This window comes from Dichomitus squalens (assembly GCF_000275845.1).
Source record: "Dichomitus squalens LYAD-421 SS1 unplaced genomic scaffold DICSQscaffold_13, whole genome shotgun sequence".
In the NCBI taxonomy this organism is placed as follows: Eukaryota; Fungi; Basidiomycota; class Agaricomycetes; order Polyporales; family Polyporaceae; genus Dichomitus; species Dichomitus squalens.
Window position 1 is genome coordinate 15,204 of NW_006766895.1, and position 27,932 is coordinate 43,135.

At 55.0% G+C, this 27,932-nt stretch overlaps 7 protein-coding genes across 7 annotated transcripts; 4 read left to right on the plus strand and 3 right to left on the minus strand.

The window, feature by feature from the left end:
* Positions 1–4,682: 4,682 nt before the first annotated feature.
* Positions 4,683–6,559, minus strand: DICSQDRAFT_86033 (uncharacterized protein; the record flags this gene model as incomplete). The annotated part of the gene is made up of 6 exons (XM_007365525.1): positions 4,683–4,858; positions 4,920–4,999; positions 5,056–5,366; positions 5,429–5,933; positions 5,985–6,375; positions 6,433–6,559. The coding sequence occupies 6 exons, from the start codon at positions 6,557–6,559 to the stop codon at positions 4,713–4,715; spliced, it is 1,560 nt and encodes a 519-aa protein (XP_007365587.1). The 3' UTR covers positions 4,683–4,712.
* A 125-nt stretch (positions 6,560–6,684) lies between these two features.
* Positions 6,685–8,093, plus strand: DICSQDRAFT_86037 (uncharacterized protein). The gene is made up of 4 exons (XM_007365526.1): positions 6,685–6,991; positions 7,161–7,358; positions 7,415–7,688; positions 7,747–8,093. The coding sequence occupies exons 1-4, from the start codon at positions 6,724–6,726 to the stop codon at positions 7,955–7,957; spliced, it is 951 nt and encodes a 316-aa protein (XP_007365588.1). The 5' UTR covers positions 6,685–6,723; the 3' UTR covers positions 7,958–8,093.
* A 7-nt stretch (positions 8,094–8,100) lies between these two features.
* Positions 8,101–10,310, minus strand: DICSQDRAFT_136405 (uncharacterized protein). The gene is made up of 10 exons (XM_007365527.1): positions 10,209–10,310; positions 10,105–10,152; positions 9,575–10,047; positions 9,345–9,514; positions 9,148–9,285; positions 8,866–9,090; positions 8,647–8,800; positions 8,506–8,589; positions 8,365–8,458; positions 8,101–8,311 (listed from the first exon to the last, which is right to left on the minus strand). The coding sequence occupies exons 1-10, from the start codon at positions 10,256–10,258 to the stop codon at positions 8,155–8,157; spliced, it is 1,593 nt and encodes a 530-aa protein (XP_007365589.1). The 5' UTR covers positions 10,259–10,310; the 3' UTR covers positions 8,101–8,154.
* A 198-nt stretch (positions 10,311–10,508) lies between these two features.
* Positions 10,509–13,725, plus strand: DICSQDRAFT_86040 (bifunctional acetylglutamate kinase/N-acetyl-gamma-glutamyl-phosphate reductase). The gene is made up of 7 exons (XM_007365528.1): positions 10,509–10,721; positions 10,784–11,069; positions 11,133–11,524; positions 11,587–12,736; positions 12,823–13,388; positions 13,446–13,493; positions 13,549–13,725. The coding sequence occupies exons 1-7, from the start codon at positions 10,560–10,562 to the stop codon at positions 13,600–13,602; spliced, it is 2,658 nt and encodes an 885-aa protein (XP_007365590.1). The 5' UTR covers positions 10,509–10,559; the 3' UTR covers positions 13,603–13,725.
* Positions 13,726–13,904: 179 nt separating this feature from the next.
* On the minus strand, positions 13,905–15,610 carry DICSQDRAFT_161447 (uncharacterized protein; the record flags this gene model as incomplete). Its single annotated transcript, XM_007365529.1, has 2 exons — positions 13,905–15,427; positions 15,475–15,610. The coding sequence occupies 2 exons, from the start codon at positions 15,608–15,610 to the stop codon at positions 14,091–14,093; spliced, it is 1,473 nt and encodes a 490-aa protein (XP_007365591.1). The 3' UTR covers positions 13,905–14,090.
* Positions 15,611–16,086: 476 nt separating this feature from the next.
* DICSQDRAFT_86043 (myosin H) lies at positions 16,087–16,890 on the plus strand (the record flags this gene model as incomplete). The annotated part of the gene is made up of 4 exons (XM_007365530.1): positions 16,087–16,270; positions 16,328–16,471; positions 16,531–16,715; positions 16,766–16,890. Coding segments are annotated over exons 1-4 (630 nt in total), but the record flags the coding sequence as incomplete, so codon positions are not given.
* Positions 16,891–24,505: 7,615 nt separating this feature from the next.
* Positions 24,506–25,378, plus strand: DICSQDRAFT_146997 (S-adenosyl-L-methionine-dependent methyltransferase; the record flags this gene model as incomplete). The annotated part of the gene is made up of 4 exons (XM_007365531.1): positions 24,506–24,546; positions 24,600–24,654; positions 24,932–25,065; positions 25,117–25,378. The coding sequence occupies 4 exons, from the start codon at positions 24,506–24,508 to the stop codon at positions 25,376–25,378; spliced, it is 492 nt and encodes a 163-aa protein (XP_007365593.1).
* Positions 25,379–27,932: the final 2,554 nt, after the last annotated feature.

Sequence of the window (27,932 nt, forward strand, 5' to 3'; positions counted from 1 at the left end):
ATCTCGCATCAGCACGTCGCCCGCGAAATTCGTTCGATCTCAAAGTTTCCCTCACTCAAGGTACGCATGAAGTTCAGTCAGAAGCTCTCCTCGATTCAGGAGCCTACTCTTGTTTTATCCACCACCGGTTTGTTCAAGAACACGGACTCACCCTACGACGCCTCTCTCGTGAAGTGCGAGTTTTCAATGCAGACGCCACCGAGAATAAGAAGGGGTTGATCACACACTACGTCCGTTGTTTACTCCGTATCAGAGATCACCTCGCCTGGCAGTCGTTCCTTGTCACAGATATTGGGCGGCAAGACATCATCATTGGCATGGTGTTTCTACGTGAACATAACCCTGAACTCGATTGGAATGCAGGGAACATTGAGTTCACACGCTGCCCCTCAACATGCACCCGGCACACAGTGCAGGATGAAGAACTACGGAGTTTGCAACTTCTCCAAGCGGAAGATGTTGCGCAAGATCAGTACGGTGACCTCGGCCCTGAATCCTGGGAGAGCGCCGATCAGTTTATTCATTGAGTGAACTTCTCAGATGACCCAAGCGCTCGTCAGATGTGAGCCAGGTTAGAAGAGAAAAAGGATACCAACCCTACAGCAAAAGGCGAGCAGGATCGCGAATACTGGTCAAACCATGTACCAGAACAATACCGGCAGTATAGCAACGTCTTTTCTAAGAAATCCTCGGAAAGAATGCCAACACGGAAGCCCTACGATCATGCAATCGAACTAGTCTCTGGAGCCTCACTCCTCAAGCCGGCCAAATTGTACCCGCTCAACCTCGACGAACGGAACTCGCTTGAAGCTTGGATCACGGAGCAAGAAGACAAAGGCTACATCCGCACGTCCAAGAGTCCTACTGCCGCCCCAGTCTTCTTTGTCCGTAAGAAAGATGGAAGTTTACGTTTGGTCCAGGACTATCGCGCACTGAACGCGGTCACGAAGAAGGACAAGTTTCCGATCCCCCGGATCTCAGACCTTGTGAATAGGCTTTTGCATGCATCGATCTTCACCTCGCTCGACCTAAGGTGGGGCTACAACAATGTTCGCATTCGTGAAGGAGACGAAGAGAAAGCCGCGGTTTATCACTCACAAGGGACTGTATGAACCAACAGTTATGACCTTCGGCCTATACAATGCACCCAGCTCGTTTCAAGCAATGATGAATGAGGTCCTAAAGGAAGAAATTGCGACCGGACATGTCGTGGTCTACATTGATGACATCCTCATCTTCACAGATGACCTCACTCTACATCGCCAACTGGTAGAACGGGTCCTGAAGAAGCTGCGCGACAACGACCTCTTCATTAAGCCTGAAAAGTGCAAGTTTGAGCAGCCCTCGGTTCACTTCCTCGGACTTGTCGTATCAAAGGACTCAATCTCCATGGACGAGTCTAAGGTGCAAGGTGTCAAGGAATGGCCTATTCCAACCAAAGTCAAACATGTTCAAGCCTTCCTCGGATTAGCCAACTTCTATCGGTGTTTCATTAAGGACTTTGCCAAGATTGCCCGACCGCTCACTAAGCTCACGTGCAAGGGCATTCAATGGCAATGGGGAGAGGAACAAGAACAGGCCTTTGAAGGACTCAAAACCGCATTTACGACAGCTCCAATTCTTCAGATCCCGAATGACACGGCTCCGTACAGGCTAGAGACAGACTCATCTGACTTCGCAACAGGGGCAGTTTTGGAACAACTTGGAGAGGACAAGCTATGGTACTGTCACAGCCAACGAGCTGTGCTACCAAACAAGGGTAAGCTTACTGGTGCAGAGGTTGGTGCTGAGAAGCGAAGCAACCAGAGGTGACACAGCACGGAGATGTGAAGAAGTATATTCCCTAGACTAGAAGGGGCAGTGAGGAGGTAAATTGATATCATCTCTCAACTTCCACCCTTAGTCGACAGACATGGCAATACCTTCACAGTGATCATAGTAGTAGTGGACCGTCTCTCAAAGCGCTCTCACTTCTTCGCAGCCGACGATCAATTCTCAGCGACAGAAGCAGCCAAACTCATCTACGAGCATATTCTGAAGCACCACGGTATCCCCCGACAGATTATCTCTGACCGAGGAACACAGTTTGCAAGTGCAGCGTTCAAGGAGTTTTGCAAGTTGCTAGGGATTCGATCGTCAATGTCCACAGCCTACCATCCACAAACAGACAGACGGACTGAACGAGTGAACCAATCTCTTGAGCAGTACCTTTGGATCTTCACGGAACATCGGCCAGACGATTGGGCATCCCTTCTATCCACTGCGGAGTTTGCATACAACAATGCACCACACGAGTTGACCGGCCTGTCACTATTCTTTATTGAGTATGGGTACAACCCAAAGGTGGCCCCCGACGTTTGTGAAGAACTTGCCTTCCCATCCCTTGAAGATGTATTCCACAACCGTGCAGAAGCAAGGGAACAAGCGCAGGCATTGCTCACCATGGCCGCGGAACGAATGAAGTGGTACTACGACCAGGGCCGTGTGGACCCTCCTTTCAAAGTCGGTGACAAAGTTTTGCTCAAGGGACGCGATCTCAAGATTCGTAACTCATTGGTCAAGCTCTCGGCCAAGAACTATGGGTCATACGGAATAACGGAAAAGATCGGACCTGTCGACTTCAGAGTCAAGCTTCCGCCGCAGAACAAGGTCCACCCCGTCTTCCACGCTTCAAAGCTCATCCCCTACCATGAAGACGAGATCGGCAACCGCAACCCCGGAGAAACCTGACCCGATTGAAGTCGAAGGCCACAACGAGTTTGAAGTCGAAAAGGTTCTAGACTCTCGAGTCAACCGTGGATACGTGCAATACTTCGTCAAATGGGCAGGCTATGATGTCTCTGAGGCGACTTGGGAGCCCGTACGGAATGTCAAATACGTGCAGGAGCTACTTGATGAGTTCTATGCCCTCCATCCAAACGCACCACAGCCAATCGCTCTCAACAATCCACGACTGGTCACCCGGGAGTTTCAATGCAACATTTGGTTCGAACGCTTCGCAGGAGCTCAGATCTTGAAGAGGGGGTAGTGTCACAGTTTTCTCGTGCCACGTGACCTGGGGGTCATGTGTACTGGGACAGACGCTCACCTTGACCGCGGACAACTCGTATTGGAAAGTGGAGGGGCCAGAATCGAACCCCAGACCTCATGATGCCCGGGGAGCCCCCATCCTCACTCACTGGCAGGTGACTGATGTGATAGCAGGAGCGCTTACTCATTGGAAGGGGTCCGGACTTGGCACAACTCAGGTATTAGTCGTAAGGTCACCATGAGGCAGGTCAGGGGGTAGGACATGAGGCAGAGAAATCTGACCAAACGATGGTCAACAGGTACCTGGTCTGTGCACCATTGTATCAGTATATATAGTAGGGGGTCTGAGGCAGGGAACCTCAGACTTGATCTTCTTGTCGATCCCCCATCTCCTTTGTAGGTAGCTAGCAGCCCTATCTTCCTCACTGCCCCTTCTTAGTCTAAGGAATACATCTCTTCACATCTCTTGCTGTGTCACCTCTGGTTGCTTTGCTTCTCAGCACCAACCCCTTCACCAGTAAGCTTTGTCTTTGTTTATCTGGTGGCACAGCTCGTCGGCTGTGACAGCTAATTCATACCGAATAGGTGTAATTCGCAAAGGTGGTTTTTACAGATGTATTGCTGTTCTTGTCAAGAATATGTGTGCAAAATTTGATAGAATTATGATATTTATTTTGAGCCAAATAAGCCTCAACAAATCTCAGCATGCTCTATGAGCATGAGCACAAGATTTGTCATTTTTAGGTACTAGGAAATGATTGGAATATTCCCATACTTGTGCACAAGAGTCTATTTATATAGAAGATTCTACAGCATTCAACATTATGGTGTATACAGGCCTCTGCTTAGAAAAATTAGTACCAACATCAGTTGGGAGTAAGAGTGGTTCAAGGCTATTTTGATTCCTATGTCATAAATGAAGCTAGAGACTTGACTTCTAAGTAGGTTAGTATCATTCTCCATACATGTACTCATAACAACAGGGTGCACAGTATCTATAAGGGGAACCAAAGAATGGCAAGAAAGTGATTTACTAGCTTTATAGAATGTGCTGGTCTAGTATTTTAGAACTAATTTCCCAAGAGAGAGGTGACCAAAAGCTAGCAACCACTTATGAAATAGAGTCTCCTCTATGGCAAGATATATATGCAAGAATATAGAGGTATTCCAATCATTCCTTAGTACTCAGGAATGGCAAATCTTGTGCTCATGCTCATAGAGCATGCTAAGATTTGTTGAGGCTATTTTGGCTCAAAATAGATATTATAATGCTATCCAATTGTGCACACATGTTCCTGACAATAACAGCAATATATACCTCAATTGTGGTCAAGCTCTGTCTACTTATACTGCCTATAGGATTAAGAGGAGGAGCGCACAACAGGTGCCCAATCACGGGTGTTCAAACACTTTCTGTCAGTATGAGTATAGACTTTAAAGCAATCTCAATTGACCAAAAAGATGTGCATCCTCACTGGCACAGATACTCTTACTTTTGAGTTCTGTCTACTATAACACATGCAGCTACTGTATTGTTGTGCTGTACTTGTTGAACTATGACCTACCATGTCTTATCTCACTAGTTTATCATTAATCTACTGCACAAGTTCTGTTAATGAATGCTCACAGCTCCAGAATGACAATAATGGTTATGCATCGAAGCATATATCAAAATACTCATATCACACCACAATGCATCCTCTGAATTCTAAACCCAGCTCCCTTAACTCCTCTTCGGCCGCCTCACGTTCATTCTGCTGCAACTTCTTGCGAGCTTCACTAGGAAACCAATCCTTCATAAAATTCAGAAGAGCCCAGTCAACATTTGCTACGGAACAGAGCATGTGCGGTCAGACTTGGCGATGAACGTATTAATGATAATCACTCACAGCGATCCGCAGACAGCACGGTTGGTGCACGGCACATGGGGCAGTGTTGCTCTCCTCGCTTCTGCAACTTCACCAGACACCTAAAGGAAGGAGTCATCGGCCATTGAAACTGGGTACCGTGCTTTGGTCGACGCACCTTACACAGAACAAGTGGCTACAACGAAGACGTATCGGCTTAAAAGCGAGGCTTGTGCATATGACGCACGAGTAGTCATCGATATGCGGAATGATAGGCAACAATGTTTCGGTCAGGGCCTGAACGAGAAGCAGCGAGAGGGAGAGAGAGCTAGCGCCCCGAGAGACCGGTCGCGAGAGGACGAGAGCGCGATCTCGAGCCTCTGGGACGATAATAAAGGGGGAAGCCAGGTCAGGAGCCAGGGGAAGAGCAGTGCGCTTTGCATGCTTCTTGAGGATCTTCCGCGTTGCCTCGGCAGTGACGTCCTGGAACTGAAGATCAAAGAGCGAGCGTGTTCAGATGTTGCTTTTCTGGGAGGAGCCCGAAGACAGACCTTTCTCAAGTTCAAGATGAACGTGTTGAGCTCCAAGAACGTACGCAGCGCGATTTTACTCCGCTTGAGTTTGAGCTTTAGGTCTCCCTCAGACAGACGTTCGTGCAATTGGGACGAGAACGCAAAGAATCTAGCAGCGGCATCGTCCGTGTCGCGTTCGCCCCGAAAACGCTCCTGGTGACCCTGAAAAATGTCTGCCTCGACGTACATGCGGAAGATCTCCCTCCAAGTCTCAAGATCAGACTTTGATTGGGTTACAAGAGTACCAGAAGAGACATTGATGGTCGCTGGGTCGGATGAGAACGGAGAATATGGGTGAAATGCGGAAGTGGAGGAAGATGGGTGCGACGCAGAAGAGATTTCGTGAGAGAGCGCTTGCAGAGTCGCTTCGAATTCGGCCTTCCTGGTGACTAGATACGCGGATAGAGACTCGAGAGCTTCAGAGAGCGTCCGGAAGAAAACAGTATCAGATACGAGCGGGATGATGAGCTCTTGGGGAACATTGCTAGGGAGCGGATTGGACGACGTGCTGAATGATATTGTAAAGAGCACTCACGAGAAACCTTTCGTCGTCAAGTGGTCGCCAATATCAGATGATGCCAGAGAGTCGGAGGGTACAGTGGATGAGGAGGAAGCGGCATATTGGTGACTAGGTAGTGGTGTTGGGCAGGATGTCGTGAAGCCCAGGGCCTGGGATAGGACGTCAGGCGGTAATATTGTCTCCTGGTTCCCATAGTTGTCGAGATAGAGGTGGAGGCGAGGTTCGACGTGGTCGACGACATCAGCAAGCTCGTAGATGACGCGAGGACTCGAGGAATGCAAAGGCGGCTCCGAAGATGCTTGGGGCGAAGGGAAGTCGGTGAGGGAACGCTCCCTTTGCTTTCCCTTATCGAGCCCTTGAGAAGGCGGTTGCTGTATGATCCCGTGCAGAAGGTCCGGGGAGAGCCCTATCATCGAGACCATATGAGTCCTGAGGCGGAGCTAACGGCAGATGGAAGACTCACCGAGCGAGGTAAGCTCTGCGACAATCTGGTTGATTATCTTCTTGAGCTGACGGTACTGGATGGCGCTCTCTCTGAGGTCTGGAGGAAGTGTGAGAAGTAGTTGAGTGTAAGTCTTGGAGAAGTGCATGGCGAAGGAAGGAAGCAGACAACGGCCTCGGAATCTGAGCCGCGAACGGCAGCCACAACGGGCGCTATGACATTCCCCTGCCGGCATCCCTCATTCGCACACACTGTGACACACAGACGCCTCTTGCAAGCTGTCTCCGCCGGTCAACCTGCTTTTCGCTCTCCATGTCGCTGCGAACGGCCTTGACCGCGACCGCCCGACTTCACCGCATGGCAAGGCAGGAGTGCCGACCAGATGTTTTCACGCGGAATGTCTCTTCACGCGTCCCTCTTGGCAAACCATCCGTCTCGGAATCAGAACATGCTCTCCCTTCTTCAGCTTCTTCTCCGCCCTCCATACTCAGGGCGACAGGCTCCTCTCTACCAGGCTCACTACCCCCGGAGGAAGAAGGACCAGGAGAACTGTCTGATCAAGAGTGGGAGATTCGTACAGGTATGTTGGGATGCAAGTTACCCCGCGGTCTGGAGTATCTGATGCTACCGCAGTGTACATTTTCCTGCAATGCCATATCCTCCCTGTAATGATCGGCTACATTTGTACCCATCGCATGTCACTCAACGCTGGTTGACACTACGACTGCTGTTCAACCATGCTGCTGTAGGACGTGCGATCTACATCCTTCAGCAGACTCTCCCTACTTTTTTCTCCACAGGCCTCATCTCATCAGTAGACACCTCCGGAGGGAACGAGAAAGGAGACAAGAGCGACGAGATATCCATTTACAGCCCCAACGTCAGGCTAGAGTACCGACCACCCGTACCTTTTCCACCCCCTTTTCCCAGGACGTTGCACGTCGAAGGTGAGCTGCTCCCTTGCTACTTCAACTGTAAGAGCAGCTTCACGGTCCGGAGCTAGGACTTCCCCTTTACATGGGCTCGTCGGTGTTCGTCAGACATACCCTGAGTGCACTATACACCGATCTTCGCGTGGAGCTTCAGCGGGTACGGGTGCACGGCCCTCGATCTTCGTCAGGCCCACCTCTAGACAGCAGCGCAAATCCGAACGCACCGGGAGACATACACCGATCGCAACAGAGCAAAACGCGCAGCAACCGCGAGAAGAGCCTTTTTGTAGGCCTTATGGTCCATGGCATCAATCGCGTTAGCAAAGCCGAAGGCGGTTGGCAAGTGTAAGTGTTCTGTCGTTGCCAACAATAATATCTCGACATGCTTAGTGTTCTATTGAAGGAACTCAACATATACGTTCTCTCCCATCACTGGCCTCATACATCTGCACGTTATTGACTCTATCCATCCTGCCCCACATCAAGCGTTCTTTAGTGCGCTTCAGGCTGCTCTGAGCAAAATCGGTCTCGGTAGTACGCGAGATGCAGGCGAAAGCGGAATGGCTAGAGCACAACCATTATCGCAACCGCAACCTTCACGCTCAGAGATATGACCTCTATAACCTGTTTAACTCGGCAATCCGACAGAGTGTACGCTCAAATGTCCCAGCTTACTTTATCTCGCGCATGCCCGCAGTATATATAATGTAGCCCACCACTCTACTTCACAAATGACAGCACGCTTCGAATTGACACAGCAACAGGGGATAGAGACAATATCTATGATACAAAGGATAAGTGCTTTCTATGTTTAGTTGATGACGCCAGTCCAGGAGTCGATCAGGTCGACGACGCAGTAACCGTTGAGTGGGACATATTGTTCAGTGATCACCTTGATAGCTTCTTGCGCCACGAGTCCGCCCAGGAAAGCGGCCGTGTTGGGTAGGTCAGCTGTGGGTGCACGAGCGCTACGAAAGCACCGTTAAACACCGCCGAAGATATATCTTTGGGGAAGACATACATCTCGCCAACGGCAGCCTCGAGCTCTTCGGGTAGATCGACATCCTGACCAACGGTGGCTAGCACTTCGGCGTTCAGGGCGTCGATTGTGACTTCTGCGCTCACGGTCAGAAAGGAGCTACGGACATGGTCGCCAGCTTACCGGCGTTTCGGGACAGCAGGTTCGACAAGGCAGAGAGTGCGAGGTGTGTCGCAGTTTCGCGGGGCTGACTCGTCAAAGAATTGACTAGAAAGCATGTCAGCGGAAGGGCTAAGAGCTTGCAGGCATGGACTGGCTACTTACCAATCGCTTCGCGATCTCTGTCCAAAGCACCCCATTGCTTCCCTCGCAAGACACGGATGTGGTGCGCGTTCTTGACAAAGCTGTCGACCTCATCCGGATTGGTGGTCTTCGCGATCTCGGGGTACTTCGCGGCAAAAATTTCCTTGAACTTCGTCTGGGGTGGCGGACGGGTGGTTAATGAAGGTGAGCGATGCCCAGAGAGTGGCAGACGACGACCACCTTTTCTACTTCCGCGTGTGCGCGGTACAGGTTTTGCAGTCGCACGTAGTTCTTTGTATCAGACTTCATGTCGGGCAAAGTCGCGCTGATTGGCAAAGTGCCGGGTCCCGACGGGTCCGAAACAAAGGCAGAAAGAGATTGAAGCAATGCATGGAAGGTGGAGTTGTGTTGAGGCGATGTGGGTAGAGGAGGTAAGGAGAACAGTGCTTGTATATCTGAAGGGACCTGCCATGATCAACGATTGAGTTAGAAGGAACCAATGAAGAGGTCGTCTGAACGGACAGCGGGTTCGGACCAAACGCGCCACGCTTGCGCCTCGGCTTCTTCGAAGTTCTCTTCGTCGAGTTTGATCTTCATGGCCAGTATGCTGTTCTTGAACTCTTTCTTCTCTGCTGCAGTCTTAGGAAGGCTCCCATCATGCTACATGCCATGCTCCTTCAGTTTGGTGCTCGGTTGGTGATGGATATAGATCCACGTACGCTCTTCCACCACTCATCCAGGGCACGGACCAGGATGACAACCATTGGAATGTGAGAATGGTCAGTAGGGTCCATGTTCTGGAGATCAAGGCTACGAGCCCATTCGAGCAAAGCAGGGAAAGGGCGAGTAATGCGGAGCGAGGGGGCATTCTCCGAGTGCGATTGAGACACTAAACGAATGTGGAGTTCACGCGACACAATTCAGCTCACTTGACGATCGATCCACTCACCGCTGTGTTCGTGGTATTGAATGTGGAACTCGGCAAGGAAACCAGCAGACCGGACGGAGATGAGAGGAGGGCCGTTGGGATTGGCCCAGAGAAGAGTGGAGAGTGGAGCGAGGACGTCGTTATTCAAATTATGGGCGATGATGATGGAGAAGGATCGTAGCCAATCCTTTCCCTGGTCTGTGCTAAGAAGCTCCTTAACATCCTGTATGACGGCCTCTCCCTGGACGCTCTCGTTCAGTTCGCGGAGGAGGGGCACGGCCTCTTGGGCCCGAGGCTTGCCGATGCTCTGGCTAGCGTTGAGGAAGAAGTTGTTGCCAGCATCTGCTGGAGTTGTAAGGGTAGAGTCTAGAATCGAGAAGTGACCGATCCCTGGGAGAACGAGATTCTTGAGGATAGAAGTAGATGTAGCAGAGGAGGAAAGGACGAGGATGCGGGACGCCTCGAGGGCTGCTTGTCCCGAAGCAGCCCAGATACTGGGACGCGTATAAAGCGCTGTCTTACGTGTAGATGGAGTGAAAAGCAATACTCACCGAAGCTGGCGATCGTAACGACGCGTCTTTTGATCTGGCTGGCCAGGACTGTGAAGGAAATGAGCTGCGGCCGGGGAAGGGGACAAGGGACGGAAGGACCATACGCGATGGTAGCAGTAGCCTCTTCTATGTCTTGGGACTCAGAGGTAGACATTGTGTGAAACGGTCTGTTCTGTTCACTGGAATCGGGTGTGCGATCAATGAAGAACAAGTATTAGCGTTGTGGCGAGGAGAGACGAGTAAGTACTAAAAGTACTGTGCGTCGGGCCCGGGCCTGAATAAGTCGATCATCCGAGGTAATCGGCAGAAGACGCCCATAGATAAGATAAGATGTAGGAGGATCGGCTATCGGGGCGCAGAAATCGACCCCGCTCAGGACGCTGGACACAACCTCGAGTCTTCGAGTCACCGTCTGCGTCTTCCTCCTCGACGTCGACCATCTCCCCCTCCCTCCAATGCACGCCGTCAGCCGTGTGCCAAAGCTTTTGGGTCGGGCTGCCCTTCGAGCTCCAGCTTCCGCCGTTGCCCGTGTCCCTCCTGCCCATCTCCCCCGTCGTGCCAGCATCGTCCCCGTTCGCTCCCTCACATCCGCTTCCAACGCAGCGCAGACCGACAGGGTGTGTACATCTCACCGACACCTCCGTCGCTCCTGTCTCACCATACCTCTCAATCTCTCCAGGACACTATCACTCGCCTCCTCTATTCCATCGGTACCAAGCGTGAGGTCGAACGCTACCTTCGCATCTTCTCCTCCTCTGCAGATGCATCCCACCCCGCCAAGTTTGCCGTCATCAAAGTGGGCGGCGCCGTGCTTGACCAGGTCGAAGAGCTTGCCATCAACCTCAGCTTCCTCTACCGTGTCGGTCTTTACCCCGTCGTACTCCACGGCGCCGGTCCTCAACTAAACAGCATAATTGAGAGCGCAGGCGTCGTCCCGGACTACATCGACGGTATTCGTGTCACCGGTATGTGCTAAACGTCAGCATCGCGCGTCAAGTCTCTGACCCGCGTGCGCCGCTTCCCCCTAGACGCGAAAACTCTTCAAATTGCTCGCAAAGTCTTCCTTGACGAGAACCTCAAGCTCGTCGCTGCCCTCGAGAAGCTAGGCACTCGCGCCCGTCCCATCACATCCGGTGTCTTTACCGCCGACTACCTCGACAAGGACAAGTACGGTCTCGTCGGCAAGATCACAAAGGTTGACAAGCGCCCCATCGAAGCCTCCATTCGCGCCGGTGCTCTGCCCATCCTCACTAGTCTTGCCGAGTCCGACGCAGGCCAGATACTCAACGTTAACGCCGACATTGCTGCTGGCGAGCTCGCAAAGGAGCTCGAGCCGCTGAAGATCGTCTTCCTCAATGACAAGGGCGGTATGTTCCACGGTATCACCGGTGAGAAGCTCGATGTCATAAATTTGGACGAGGTTCGGCATTCAATGCTTGCCCACGTTTTCCGGCGTTCCTCCTGATCATCCCTCCCCTACAGGAGTACGACGAGCTCATGAAACAGCCATGGGTCAAATATGGCACCAAGCTCAAGCTCCGCGAGTTCAAGGAGCTCCTTGACCACCTGCCCCGCTCCTCTTCTGTCGCTGTTATCTCGGTCGATGCGCTTCAGCGCGAGCTGTTCACTGATAGCGGTGCTGGGACGCTCATCCGTCGAGGATACAAGCTGTTCCGCCACCAGAACCTTGATTCCGTTGGCGCCGATCGTCTCCGGCAAGTCATACATGACCGCGATCCCGATGTCCTTTCGGGCGAAGAGAGCGTCACTGGGGTGCTGAACGCACTCAAGGAGACACCGTACACCATCTATGGCGACGAGCCCCTAGATGTCGTCGCTGTCGTTGCCCACCCTGAGGATGAGGTTCCGATCCTTACGAAGCTCCTGGCTTCGCGCGCGGGTGTCATGAATGGCATTGTGGACAATGTCTTCAACGCAATCAAGAAGGACCACAGGAAACTCTTCTGGACCGCCCGTGCGGACGACGAGAACCGCGCATGGCACTTCGAACGCGCCGACGGCAGCTTCACCCGTGCCGGAAAGAGCTTGTTCTGGTACGGCATCCACGACGTGCGGGAGGTCGAGCAGATCGTGCGGAGCTTCGAGGAGAAGGGACGTATTCCGCGCACCTATCTTCCCGTCGGACCGTCTACGCCTCATCGCGCAGGCAGCACTCCGGGAGGTGTACGCTCCTTCTCCACCATGGCCCGACGCCGGGTGCCGGGCACCTCGCGCGGCTACGCTACCGCCGCCCCTTCCACCGAGGAAAAGCGCGTCGCGCTTATCGGAGCGCGCGGCTTCACTGGCCAAGCGCTGACCTCTCTGCTCTCCGCCCATCCTCACCTCAACCTCACCCACGTCTCCTCCCGCCAGCTCAAGGGCTTTCCTCTCACTGGGTACACGAAGTCGCAGGTGACGTACTCGGACCTCTCCGTCCAGGATGTCGAGCGGATGGAGAAGGACGGCGAGGTCGATGCTTGGATCATGGCTCTCCCGAACGGCGTCTGCAAGCCCTTGGTTGATGCGGTCGACCGGGGCGCGGCTGAGCGCAAGGACGGAAAGAGCGGTAGCGTCGTTGTGGACTTGAGCGCTGACTACCGGTTCGAGGACGGGTGGACGTACGGTCTTCCGGGTGAGGCAACTTCACGATAACTACTCGACACTCTAGTGCCTGTATTGATATACGTACCTCTTCCCAATCTATTCGTCTTTGTCTAGAACTCTACGGCCGTACCTCGATCCGCTCGTCCAAGCGCATCTCCAACCCGGGCTGCTACGCGACCTCAACACAGCTGCTCGTCGCCCCGCTGCTCAAATACCTCAAACCCGGCGCCTGGCCGACTGTCTTCGGGGTGTCCGGCTACAGCGGCGCAGGCACCGTAACAGGGCCCGCGGACGCCTCAGGACGGCCCACGACCGTCCCGAAAGTGACCGCAGAGAGCCTGCACGGCGGCATCCGCCCGTACGCGCTCACGGACCACATCCACGAGCGCGAGGCGGGGCGCCACCTCTCGACGCTCCTCCCCAGCGGCAGCGCGCTCAAGGTCGCGTTCGTCCCGACGGTCGCGCCGTGGTTCAGCGGGATCACGTCGGTGCTGTCGATGCCGCTGAGCGAGCGGGCGACGGCGCGGGACGTGCGCGCGCTGTACGAGGAGAAGTACGGCGGGGAGCGGCTGGTGACGATCAAGAGCGAGGTGCCGACGCTCGTCGACGTCGAGAACAAGCACGGGTGGACCGTGGGGGGCTTCCAAGTGCACAGCGAGGGCGATCGCGCGGTTGTCGTCGTACGTACTCTCTGTTTGCGGGGCGCATGCGTGCGATGCTGACGGTGGGGCTTGTAGGGCGGCTTGGATAATCTGCTGAAGGGCGCGGCTACGCAGTGCATCCAGGTACGTGGCTCGATGTCCCTATGTTCAATGGCGCCTCATACTGCACGTCTTACAGAACCTCAACCTCGCGCTGGGCTACGACGAGTACGCCGGCATACCCGTTGCTTGAGGGGGGTTTTGCTATAGGTTGGATTACCGATTTCTCACAACGTCTAGCTTCCACGTAGATGGCTCACGCGCCCAATGCAAAAAGTAGCCGAGTATCTATCTTAATCGATTCCGTTAAGACCGCACATATCTATCCATCGAATATGCGTCGGGCTAGCGATCTATCTCAGTGCTTACCTGAACACTCGTACAGGAAAGCTTGAGACAGCACCCAAGCAAATCGCTAGTATGCATTCTGACAGAAATTGAATTACGCAACTACCACCGACGCAGAGCCATATGCAAGGATATACGTATGCTGGGGGATTCGACATATAATACATAGCCAGAGACCATTACGTGCGCGAGAAAGCAAGACTACTAGCGTTCCAGGAATCGGCATCATCAGAGACATGCATTGTCCATAGCGCAGAGGAGGAGAGACAGCAGAGGCACAGAGCATACCGCAAGAGCACACGACATCAAGAACCGCTCTTCCACTTCACTCCGTCAGTCGTCAAACCACGCCCACAGATCCGCGCTCGAGTTCGCGTCCTTTGGCTCCTCGTCCGGCTCCGGCGCGGGCATGGGCCTGCGCGCAGACATCTCCAGCACCGGCGCGAGCCTCGGCCCCTGCACCGTCGCACTCGCGCGGACAGCGAGACGCGGCGGGTCAGGCACGGCAGGCGACAAGCACTCCGCACCACGAGCATGCGCACGGGCGGATATTCTCGCCCCATCAGCTGGCTGGGGCTGAGCTGCGGCCGGAGGCTTCTTGACGTTGGGGCCGATCGAGAGCTTGTACGGCTTCTTGACGTTGGCGGACGTCGCGGGCTGGCCGGGCAGGCGGCGCATGCCCAGCGGGGGCGGGTGCTGGGACGCGCGCGGACGGGCGGCCTGCGACTGCCCGGGGTGGACCTGGGAGGGCGGGGCGAACGGGCGGGAGAGGGAGGGCGTAGGGGCGAGCGGCTGCGTTGCGCGGGGGAGAGGCTCGGGCGGGGCTTTGGGCCTTTGCGGGACAGGGACTGGGGGAGGGCGGGGCGGGGGCATCGCTGCCGCCGAGGGGGACGGGACCTCGGGCGATGGCGGATGCGGCTCCGGCAGCATGTCGTCGTCGACGAGCGAGGTATCGGCAGTTGCGTCCCCCATGGCCATCGACGAGTCCTCGTCCAACGAGTCTGAGCGCGAGTGCAAGCCATGGTGGATGCTGAGGGGGGACACGGCGGCTGAGGACGAGGAGGAGGTCTGGGACTCGCGCTTGGGGTCGGATGGCGATGAGGCGTCGGCCGTGCTGGAACGCTTCTTGTGAGGTCTACAGGGCGGGGATGGCGTGCTGGAGGGGATGTCTGCTTCCCAATCTATATCCATTGGCTTCCGTAGAGATTCAAGGATGCCGAGGGACTCGGCGCGGGAGAGGTCACCGACGGGGGTAGTTGCACGCTCCTGCCTGGACGCGCGCGGCACATCTGACTCGGAGGCACGGGTCTGAAGACGGGAGGGCCTGTTGGAAGCTGACTTGGATGGGAGGATACCTTCAGCTGTGTGCTCGCGCCTAGGTGGGTGCCTAAGGAGCGGTGTGGACATGTCGTCGAGGATGGACAGGCTGCCTTGACGGCGTTCGTTGTTTGCCTTTTGCTTTGCGTTTTGTTGGAGCTTGCCTTTCATCCTGTCGATTGCGGACTGGAGGTCGTCCATGTGCTGAGGGATTGAGGGAGATTCTTCTGAACGGATGTCGAACCTCTTGGCCCTGGCGGGGTGGTCTGGGGGGAGGGGACGAGGATTGCGAGAGGGAGGGAGTTGATGGGCGGAGGGGCGAGTGACTGCATCAGGCAGGGGGTCGACTAGAACTGAGGTCAGGAAGAAGAGCGGGGAGAAGGGAGGGAAATAGACGAACGTGGAGGAAAGACGAGTTGTCGGGTGAGAAGGCGTTTCTCGGGATTTGAGGCCCAGTGGACGCGTGCTGAGGAGGGCGAGGGATTGGGGTCGGGGAGGGGGAATTGAGAGCTTGGGGGTTCAGCGTCGACGTCCATGGCCTGGCGAGTGTCGGCTTCTGTTCTGGCAGACGAGTACGTGAGGGCTGCGGCAGGGAGTGGCGGAGAGGACAACGCGAGACATGGGTGAGACGCAGAGGACGCGACCGGCGTCCTTGTCGTCTCGCACAGGGTCAAAGAGCGATAGTTGGCCACAGAGACAAAGACAGGGTGTAGGTGCAGATCAGGCACACGGACGCAGACACGGAAGCAGACGCAGACACAGACACAGACACAGACACACTCGAGCAGCCACCGCCAACAGACGCCCAAGACGCGTTCTGTCGCGTCGCGTCCCTCCCGGCCCGGCTTCCCGCAGATGGGACCCCTGGTCGCGTAGAATGCCATATCGGGCAGTCTACGACGCGTCCCCAGTCCGTCCCCGACTCCCGTTCAACTCCTCGACTCCGTTCCCCGACTCCGTTCCCCGACTCCGTTCCCCTACATTCCTCCCTCTCCTCCCAAGGGCCAGGGCATCCCATAATGCCCCCTCCAAGGCCCTCACACAGCGCAGAGGCCGCTCGAGCAGCCGCCGCACAAGCCGAATTCAACGAGAAGAAGTGGGTCTGGGTTCCCGACGACAAAGATGGCTACCTCGCAGGCTGGGTCGTCAGAGAGCAGGACGATGTCGGCGAAGTCGTCATGGCCTCAGGAGGAGAGGTAAACCCGTTCCCTGTCATATCCCATACCTCAGTTAGTTGACACTCTTGTTGCAAGATCCGCAAGGTTCCTCTCTACGCATTGTCCAAGATGAATCCCCCAAAGTTCGACAGAGTAGACGACATCGCTGACCTCACCTTCCTCAACGAGGCCAGCGTCGTACACAACCTCCGCCTCCGATATGGCTCCGGTGCCATCTACGTGAGCCCGTGTTCACAATCATCCATTACCCCGCTTCCTAACCCCTCCGTCTCTCCCAGACTTACTCCGGTCTCTTCTTGGTCGCCATCAATCCATATCAATCCCTACCCCTATATTCGGATGCCATTGTACACCAATACCGCGGCAAGCGTCTCGACGAGAACCCTCCCCACATCTTCGCAGTCGCAGAACGTGCTTGGGTCAATATGGGCGAGGAGCGCGAGAACCAGAGTATCCTCATCACGTACGCCCTCATTTTCTATCGTTGCATCATCTCCTCATTCCCCTCCCTAGTGGCGAATCTGGTGCAGGCAAGACGGAGAGCACCAAGAAGGTCATCCAGTACCTCGCCGCCATCGCCACCGACGCACACGCCCCCTCACTGACCCCCTCCCACTCCCAATCCCCCTCGCTCTCCAGCCCAACGTTCAACTCGGTCGTGCCCTCCGTCGGCCTCCCCCGCAGCAGCTCTCTCCGCAAGCACTCAAAGGCGACCTCCGTCAGTGGCTCCGGCTCCGGCTTTGCCGGCCTCACCTCGAAGGGCCGTCTCGGCCTCCTCGAGCGGCAGATCCTCCAGGCGAACCCCATCCTCGAAGCGTTCGGAAACGCCCAGACGCAGCGCAACAACAACTCGAGTCGGTTCGGAAAGTTCATCCGGATCAGCTTCTCCCCCGACGGCAGCATTGCCGGCGCCAACATCGACTGGTACCTGCTCGAGAAGAGTCGGGTCGTCGTGCGCAGCGAGGCGGAGCGCAGCTTCCATGTCTTCTATCAGCTCATGGAGGGCGGCGGCAGCCTGAAAGGTAAACAGAGGTAGTTTGCAGCGTCGCGTCGTGTACTGACGATAGCTCAGAGACCTTGCTGCTGGACGGCGACGTGGAGGACTACGAGTACCTGAACAAGAGCAGACGGGAGGTGGACGGCATCGACGACCAGGAGGAATGGAACCTGCTCAAGGTCTGTGCACTCCCGTACTCCACGCTGCACGCACCCTGACGTCCCGCGGCCCAGAACGCACTCGACACGGTCGGCTTCACCGCTGCGGAGCAGCTCGACCTCTTCCGCGTCGTCGCCGCTGTGCTGCACATCGGCAACATCGCCATCGCGGCGTCGCGCTCCGACGACGCGACCATGCCAGATCCGTCGCAGGCAGAGCGCGCCTGCCATCTCCTCGGGCTCCCCATGTCCGAATTCACGAAGGCCGTCTTGCGACCTCGTGTGCTCGCCGGCCGTGAATGGGTTACACAAGCGCGCACGCGCCAGCAGGCTCTCGAAGAGCTCGCGTCCCTCTGCAAGACGCTGTACGAGAAGTCGTTCGGGATGCTCGTCGACCGCATCAACCGCGCTCTCGACCGCCCGTCGTCCAAGTCTACGTTCATCGGTGTGCTCGATATCGCGGGTTTTGAGATTTTCGACGTCAACGGCTACGAGCAGCTGCTGATCAACTACACCAACGAGAAGCTCCAGCAGTTCTTCAACCACCATATGTTCGTTCTCGAGCAGGAGGAGTACGCGCGCGAGGGTATCGAGTGGGACTACGTCAACTTCGGCTTGGACCTGCAACCGACGATCGACCTCATTGAGTCCAGCGGTGCTACCATCGGTGTCCTCAGTCTCCTTGACGAGGAGTGTATCATGCCCAAGGCGACAGACCGCACGTTCACGAACAAGCTCCACGCGATCTGGGCTGCCGAGCCGCAGACGGGGGAGGAGCCGCATCCCGGCACGTTCAAGTACGAGCAGACGCGGTTCGAGCAGGGCTTCATCGTGCACCACTACGCGGGGCGGGTCGAGTACCGCACCGACGGCTGGCTGGAGAAGAACAAGGACCCGCTGAACGACAACCTGACGCGTGTGCTCGCCGCGTCCTCGGAGCGCTACGTCGCCTCCCTCTTCGCCGAGTACAGCGACATCCCCCTTCCCACGGGCACGAACGCGCTGCACGCGGCGACGATCGGGAAGAAGCGGGTGACGAAGAAGGGCGCGTTCCGCACGGTCGCGCAGCGGCACAAGGAGCAGCTCGCCGCGCTGATGACGCAGCTGCAGGGCACGCAGCCGCACTTCGTGCGGTGCATCGTGCCGAACACGCTGAAAAAGCCCGGGCGGGTCGACGTCCCGCTGGTGCTCGACCAGCTGCGGTGCAACGGGGTGCTGGAGGGCATCCGGATCGCGCGGCTCGGGTACCCGAACCGCCTACCGTTCGTCGAGTTCCGGCAGCGGTACGAGGTGCTCACCCCGGGCATCATTCCCCCAGGGTACATGGATGGCCGCAAGGCGTGCCTACGCATGGTCGACGCGCTCGAGCTGGACAAGTCCATCTTCCGCATCGGGACGTCGAAGATCTTCTTCAAGGCGGGCGTGTTGGCCGAGCTCGAGGAGCGCAGGGATGCGCTGCTCTTTGACGTCTTCTCGCGGCTGCAGGCCGTCGCGCGCAAGTTCACCGCGCGCAGGCAGATGAAGAAGATACTCAATCGCGCGGTCGCGATACGGACGATTCAGCGGAACGCGCGGATATACGGAGAACTGCGCGATTGGCCGTGGTGGAATCTCTACACCAAGGTGAGAAGGCTGATTTGGTGCACCGATTCAGGTTCTGATGGCGGTATCGTTCTAGGTTCGACCGCTCCTGGCCGCAACGCGGAATGACGACGAGCTCAGGCGGAAGGAGGCAGAGCTCATCCTCGCAAAGGAGCGTGCAGAGCGGGACCAGCGCGAGCGCGAGGCCCTCGAGAGTCTCAAGATGCGCCTGGAGGCCGAGAAGCGCAAAGTCGAGGAGGACCTCGAGGCCGAGCGCGCCCTCGGCCTCGACAAGGATGCGCTCCTCGAGCGCGCGAAGAACCACGAGGTCGAGCTCGAGGAGGAGATCATCGCCCTTCAGGCGGACCTCGACACCCTCGACTCGCAGCTCGACCGCGCGCTGAAGCTGCAGAAGGAGAGCGAGGAGAAGCACAAGACGCTCCAGGAGGCGTTCAACCAAGCCGCGGAGCACCTCGTGCGACTCGAGAGCGAGCAGAATGACTGGGTGGAGCGTGAGGAGAAGCTCAACAAGGACCTGGACGAGGCGCAGGAGGAGATCGACGTTCTCGCGGCGGAGAAGGAGGTGCTCGAGAAGCAGGCGGAGGAGCTGAAGAATCTGATAGCCCAACGCGAGGAGGATCTGGCTCGCGCCAAGGAGCGGATGGAGTCGACGATGACTGACCTCGACAGTAAGCTGTCTGCAGAGCAGCGCAACAAGTGGGCACTGCATCAAGCTTCTGATATATACACAAACTGACCGGACCTTGTCGACAGGGACGTCCTACGCGAGAAGACCGATGCGCTCGAGAAGGACGCCCGTCATCTAAAGGAACAGCTCGCCGAGATGGCGCGGACCGCTACCGAGTATTCCAACATGATCAAGAGCAAGGAGCAGCAAACGGACAAGCTCTCGGATGAGCTCGATAAGTTCAAGGCCGATCGCGACGCGCTCCTGCGCGAAATCACTGAACTCCAGGCGACCATCGACACGCTCACCGCCGAGCTCGACTCGGAGCGCAAGGACAAGCAGCGTAACGCGAGTGCCCAGATCAAACTTCAGGCTGAGCTCGACGAGCTACGCGCTCTCCTCGAGGCGAAGGTCACCGAGGAGACCCGTCGCAGTGAAGTCGAGAAGAGTAAGGAGGAGGAACTGGCGGACCTCCGTTTGCAGGTCTCCAAGCTTTCTGCAGACCTCACCGAGAGCCGTAGGGGTGCCGCGGAGACTCAGAACAAGCTGAAGGTTGAGCTCGAGACGGTCACTCGCGAGCACAAGAACATCCAGTCTAGCCACCAGTCGCTCTCTGATCGTGAGCAAGCCAGTCGCGCGCAGCTAAAGAAGACCGAGGCGGCGCTCGCTGAGGCGGAGAAATCCAAGCGCGCGCTCGAATCCGAGCTCCAGTCTGTCCGCTCTCGTGCGATCGACACTGACAATCAGCTCGCAGAGGTCCAAAAGGCTAAGGAGGTAGGCGGCTGCATACCCTTCTGCTGACATCGAGTCCTGACTTCTCACCTATCCATAGAGCCTCGAACGTCAGCTTGCCAGCACGCACTCCCGTTATGCAGACTTTGAGGACGCTGCCCTCCAACTTGAGCGCGATAAGGCCGCTCTTGACCGCCAGGTTGAGACCCTCAAAAAGCAACTGGAGGCAGAGACCGCCAAGCGGACGAAGCTCGAGGAGACCGCATCGAAACACAAGGCGGAGGCAAACAGGCTCAAGGACATCAACCTCAAGTTCGAGAAGGACATGAACCAGATCCTCAGAGACTTGAAGGCACGCGAGTGGGAAGTCAAGCAGCTCGAGGCGAAGCAGGATAAAACCATTGTCGAACACGTCCACGTCTTGGAGGAGGCAAAGCGCGTCACGGACCGCCAGCTGGCCGAGGCTCAGCTCGAGCTCCAGAAGCAAGCTGCCTACATCCGCTCCCTCGAGAAGGCGAAGACACGTCTGACGACCGAGGCGGAAGACTTGGCTCGTGAGAAAGCGAACGAGGAGGTCGCCATCCGTGCCAAGGAGAAGAAGGTTCGCGACCAGGAGGCGAAAGCTGCCCGTGCCCTTGCGGACTTTGAGAACGAACGTCGTGCTCGTGAAGCCGCCGAGGTGCACGTCAGGCGGTTACAGAACGAGCTGAAGGACGCGCAAGCGCAGGCGGCTGAAGCCGAGCGGCGCACGATGATGGTTCAGAAGGCCAAGGATAACCTCGAAATCGAGCTGACAAGGCTAGCTGATGAAACCGAAGGTCCTCACTCCGTCGCCAAGCTCCAGAGGCAGTACGAGTCACGTATCAGCCAGCTCGAGTCGCAACTGGAAGAATCAGAGCTGGCCAAGTCTACAGCTGCGAGGATCAAGGAGCACGTCGACCGTCAACACGCCGAGATTCGTAGACTCATCATGAGCAACGGCCCCAAGGATGACTCCTTCCGCACGCGACTTCTCCGTGAATTACAGCTCGCCGACGAAGAGATGGAACGTGAGCTCTCGCATCGATCCCAGACGCGGCATCTCACGGGTAGTCGCACTGGCGAACAAACCTTGGCGAATGTGACTCCAAGCAAGCCCCGCTCCAACGGCACGGTCCGATTCAAAGACGGCCCTCCTACGGAGATTCCTCGCACACCCGATCGGCAAGCTCAGGTCGACAAGCTTCGGCAACAGGTACAGGCTTTGGAGCTCCAGATGGCGGCGTCGACTCGCATTCGGCAGTACCTCGAAACTTCCTTGCGCGAGGTCACAGAGGAGCTTCAGAACAACGACGGCTCCAAGCAGTCTATTGAGAACACTCGTGCCCGCCTCGCGAAGGAGAATGCGCGTCTGGCCGAGTTGCTGGAAGAAGAGGCGGAGGCACGTCGTGCGGCTCAGGCTGCCCAGCTGGACGGCGTTCAAGCGATGTGGGATCGCTTCCAGAACACAATCGATCAGGAACGTGAAAGCTACACGCGTCTCGAAGAGTCGCGGAAGGCCTTGGTACGGGTGCCAGCTTGTCGGAATCTGAGTTGGCTAGCTGATAACAATGTCAACAGGTCGTCCAGCAACGCGCGGCTCAGATGGAGGTCGAGGACCAGCGTCGCCAGCTGCAAGAATTGACAGCCTCCAAGAAGCAGCTGCAAGGGGAGGTCAATGCCTTGAAGGAGCGTCTGGATGCCGAAATCCTTGCCAAGAATGACGAGATTGGTGGGTGATCCTCGTCCCTTCGACACACAGAATGTTCACCATGTCGTGACAGCCATCAAGCGCAGTCTTCAAGCCCGGTTGCAAGAGCTGGAGATCACCTCTTCCGCCACTGCAACAATCCATTCTGGTATTCAGATCCCACACCAATATTGAGACTCTGTCCTGACACTGACATCGTAACCATTGTCAGAACTCCAGGAAGCAATCGACGCATACAAGACGAAGACGGACGAGTACCTCAAGCGATACGAAGAAGCCGAGATCAATCGTGCCAAGGCTGCTCGCGCGGAGGCGTTCGGTTTGTCCGCACTTATTTCCACGAATGGGCAGTAGTGACACATATCTGCCTGTAGCTCGACGCGCGCTGGCTGACGCTGAGAAAGCCCACGCCGAGGCTGTTGCGGACCGCCAAGCGACTGAACAGCGATTGCAGACTGCCGAGCAACGCATTCAAGAACTTGAACACAAGCTTGAAGAAGAAGACCGCGAGTCGTCTGATCTTGCACTCTTGCGCCAGCGCCTTGCGGAAGAAATGGAGGACGAGCGTAAGCAGCACCAGCAAGACATAGCAGAACGAGACTTCGCTGCCGACCAAACCCGTAAGAAGTATCAAGGTACGTTTTCAACATGCAGTCGCTGCAGGCCACTTATTTATCGATAAAATCATAGCCGAACTTGCCCAACTGAGCGAAGGTCAGTGGTCTGAGGACAGCTTCCCACATTCTCCCTGGAGCGCTAATGTATCGTTGCAGAGTTGCAGTCGCAACGAGACACAATGAGTCGCCTACGTGAGGAGAGCCGTAAGCTTCGCTCCGAGTACGACGAGCTGCAATTGCGTTACGACGACGAGGTTTACAATGGTGGTTCATGGAAGAAGGACAAAGAGCGTCTCGAGACCAAGATCCAAGACGTCACGAAGGCGTACGATGCGTCTGTTGCTGCCCAAGCAGAGCAGCAGTCGCAAATCGTTTCCCTTCATTCTCAAGTCCGCGAGCTTCGCAGCGTACTGAACGACGCGGAAACCGATCGCGCGCTTCTACAGAAAGCCCGCCGAGCACTGCAAGCAGAGCTCGAGGCTATCAAGATGGACCACGTCGATACAAACAGGATGTCGTCGGATACGGAGGTGCAGCGGCTGCGTCTGGAGAAACAGGACCTTGAGCGTTCTCTCGAGGAACAGGGCGACCGCGTCTCGATGGCGTTTGAGCGGATGAAGAAGGCGGAATCGTACGCGAACGAGTGCCAGATTGAACTTGGAAAGATCAGAGTGGAGAATTCTGAACTTGATAAGATGAATGTGGGCGTTCTCACTTAGCTTTTTTGGACTATTGCTAACTAAATACAGGCCAACCTCGAGAAGCAGGTCAAGGATCTCAATCTTCGAATCGTCGATCTCGAGACCAGATCGCTGAACGCGCCTCGCCCTGCCACTGGCTCGAGACGGTTGGAATCCAGGATCGAGGAACTCACAAGCCAACTCACTCAGTCAACGAAGGACACTTCGCGAATCCATCGGACGACCGATAAGGCTCTGCATGACTCGGAACGTCAGCGTTCACGTCTGGAAGAAGAGGTGAAGAACTACGAGTCAAAAATCGTTTCCATGCGCCAAACAATGGATGAGCTCGTATGTCGACCCATATGACCCTCCGCTCCTGGCTGACAGCGTTCATTCATAGCAAACGTCAGAGAACAACCTACAACTCGCCAAGCGTCGTGCTGAGCGTGAGGCGGCAGATTTCAAACAGAAGTCTCTGAACCTCGAGCGCGAAGTAGAGCGCTTGCGGAGTCGTCTCGAACGTCCGTCCAGCACATTGCTTGGTTCGCCCGTCAGCTCTCCACGCAAGCTATGACCGCTCTTCCACTTCCATGATATACACTGACAACGAGTACGACCCTACTTACGAGAACACACGATGTGACGACGTCCTGACACTTTTCGTTTACTGCCGCATGTTGCACTACTAGCTCTCTCATCTGTATCTTATACTGGCCAATGGACGTTCCTCATTCTCAGGCAGCTGTGTTGATCTACCCTATATCACTCGCGATGCGCTTCGGGTTCTCTAATTCTAGCAACATTCACTCGAAGTTCGTTGGAATATTTCATGCATTCTCAACTTGGGCTGGTCTCGTGACCATGTGCAAGTACGACTCACCCCGCCGGACGATCTCATTGGGCGTGAGACACACAGTACTGTCGAATTCAGGCTATGTAAGGACCTCCAAGACCACCGCAAAGACCCAGCACCAGAGCTCACATCGTTAGTGTCTGTCAGCACACCCGGACACAGTGAGCGCTGGGACACCAGAGAATGGCCCCTCTCGGATGGCACAGGTACGACAAATGATTGAGGAACACAGGGAGAGGGGATGGGATGTCGCCTGGTGGGTATCAACTTTCTCAGGAGATGTGTCTCGCCTTCCTTAATCGAAGACAGGAGAAGTGACACGACGCCCTGGGATGCAGGGAGCTACCAGCCCGCCTTGAAAGAGGTCTTGGATGATTAGGCACTTGCTCTGCCCAGAGGGCCGCGCTCTTGTGCCAGGATGCGGACGCGTACGAATAATCATATCAGATTCGAAAGCCTGTGTCTGACTTGTCTGCTAGGGATATGACGCAATCTGAATCGCGAAAACTCTCAGTCTTGAGACGCTAGGTATCGACATCTCGCCGACCGCGATAGCGGCCGCTCAAGAGTGGGTCTATTCTGGTTCCGAGGATGGCAAGTCACCCTAGCCGATTTGATAGGCTTTCTGAGCAGATATTCAGCGGCCTCCGAAAAGTAGAGACTACAACGAGGTATGCAAACCTCTGGGATATCGGGCCAACATCCACGTTCGTTTCGAGGTAGCAGATTTCTTCGCATTGACGGGAGTCAAGTTTGACCTTGTCTATGATTACACGTGAGTGTCCTGCCCTTCGATACCGCAGTGGATCGATGAATATTCTCGCAGTTTTTTCGTTGCAATCCCTCCAGCACGACGGGGATATTGGGGGCGTCAAATGGCAGAAATAGTCAAGTCCGGCGGTATTCTCATTACGCTCATCTTTCCGATCGATGATGATGCCCAAACCGGACCACCTTATTATGTCCGCCCACAACATTACAACGAGGTTCTAGGAGAGGGCTGGGAAGCTTTGCTGGACAAGGAGCCGGAGCATACCTTGGAGTCTCATAAGGGAAGGGGAAGAATCGTGGTCAGAAGGAGACTGTAAATCTGTAACGGTGGCGTCACAGATGACGCACCGTCACAGAGAAGTACGGCAGTACCCGGCTTAGTCACCCGAGGTAACAGTGCTTAGTGGCTGTAACGGGCTGGGAAAGTGGGACGGGTAGTCCAACGGTTGTGCGTGGTGCAATTCCCGCACGTTCCATTTTCAGCTAGTCGTTACAAAATCCCTCATGCTCAAACAGGGGTCTCCAACTCGTTCAAACGCTATAAGAAATTGTATTCACAGCTACTACGATGAAACATCTCAGTCTGCAGACAAATACAAGTCCTCGGTTCTTGTGCGCTCCCATGTTGGTGCCACGACATGGCCATGAATATGTCTTAGACGTATGACAGGTTGACTCTGAACTCCTCACAACGGCTCAATGAACATCACATATGATCCAATTGAGACGTCCCCGAACTCTAGGTAGAGGCTCGAGTCTGCAGACCAAAAAGCGGATGTAGTACTCTAAATTACAGGAGTAAATGAGACCCGGGGACATAATCGTACCCCGTGGGAAACAGGTTTATAACCCGTTCCCTTTGGCCAGGAGTGTACGGGTGGCCGCAACACGAGTCAGTCGGTACACTGATAAGGCCTCTTGCACCATCCGTCATCGTTACTCCCACCTTCAAACCCCCCTTGCTGGCATGAGCCATGGCTCGCATTTGGTGCGCAACAGTATCTTGCTCAAACAAGTAGACAGATCATGTACATTACACCTATCATGAGATTCGGCCTCGTAGGGCAATTAACTGGATCCAGAGGGAGAGTAATTACAGAAGTAGACCGCCGAGAGGCAGTCGCACCGTTGATAGGCACTCACGCATAGTAAGAAATGGTGAAAGAGACTCTGGAAGATGTTGGGACAATGCATGCACCGGCATGTCTGAGCGCTGTGAAGATATAGGCTAGAAGCAGCGCACGGCGGATTATAGGTGCCCGCAAGTGCATAATGAAGTGAGCGCTACCTCTCACCTCCACATTCCATAGTTCCCAGCACGTCCACGCTAGATGAAGCAACACATGTTGTTGCCTGCCCCTCGTAACACCCGTCAAAGATTGGACTCCTGCATAGGGCTTTGCTAAGAGTTCCTCCTCGATGCGACTGGAAGGCCGATTTCTAGGATTTCTACTCTGGTCTCGTCGATTTTGTCCTGACTTCGCGAGATTATATCCGGATCTACTCTGCTGATAGCAGTCTAGAGATGGTACATGTCACTGAAACTAGGCTGTAATTTCATGACCACTGGCACTTAAATACCCTCCGGAGCACGGCTGGGGCAACATCATCCTCCCAGTTGAGGCCCCTTCTTTCGTTCCACCTGATAAGACTCACATTTCATAGGGCCATGTGTGAGAACTTCGACGAAGACTTCTCCTGGATGGTAAGTCTTCACAGGGTTCTGTATATGCGTAGGCACTGCATGCGTTCTAATGCGAGAGGAAAAAGGCTGTCGATATCAATCCCTAAGTACTTGATTGAACTGTCCAGTAATCAGCTGCAATTCAGTGCGAGATGGATGCACAACGAGCCGGGCATCTCCTTCGCTAGCGTGGGCTTGACAAACACCCAAAAGCGAGTCGACAAGCATGGAGAATGTCAGGAAACTTCGATGATTGTTCACTAGCTATACTCGACCCCCAGTGCTGTGCAGCGTCTGGAAAGAAATGTTCCAAGCTCTTGAAGGTGCATCTCGGTTAGCATTCTTCGGGTCTTAGACTGTAGTGAGTGGATCCATCATATTCAAACCTGCTTCCAGATGATAATCCGTTCATGAAGTTCGACCTAACCTAATCGAAACCTTGTGACCGGACATGGCCCAAGCGTGCTGCTCAATCCCTGCCTGGCCACAATCGCTGCATAACTTCTCATGTCGAAAGGCATCACTCACATCACATTCTACATACTAACGACCACAAGTAGATTCCAGGCTCTTGACGTTCAAAACTGTACGCCATCGCCGTCGAGTACAGTGGATCAGTAATTACCAGACTGAGATGGCGCGTCAGAGAGCGAATTTTGCGACTTTCTGAGCTGTCAGAATGCGGTGTACCTCATGAATGTTTCACTGACCGATATGGGTCCATGCCGATGCCTATGTAGAAGCTTTTCAGGATTCTCCCTACCTCATCTGGAAAAACAGCCTTTGCGAATTGACACTAATTATCACTATTCAGATAATCTCATCTATATTAGCAAGTGTTAGCAGAGATGACATCTACATTAGAGCTACTATTCAGACACACTTCTTCAGTAGTGCAACTAAGCACTAATTAGTATACTTGGTACTAGATATAACTACTCTTCACTATCACTTTTTCTATAGTGCCATGTAGTGCCAACATGATACTATTATAGCACTACTGCAAATGTGGTCCTCCAATTTTCGCTATTTTGCACTACTGTAGTACTATTTTGTGCTATTTTAGCACTACTCGTTTAGGGGAGACTCAAATAAGATGACAATCCTTTATTTATAGCTCATAGTTCTCAACTCAAGCATTACACACCTCTATAGCTGCAAAATCACCATGATAGCTGACTTATATA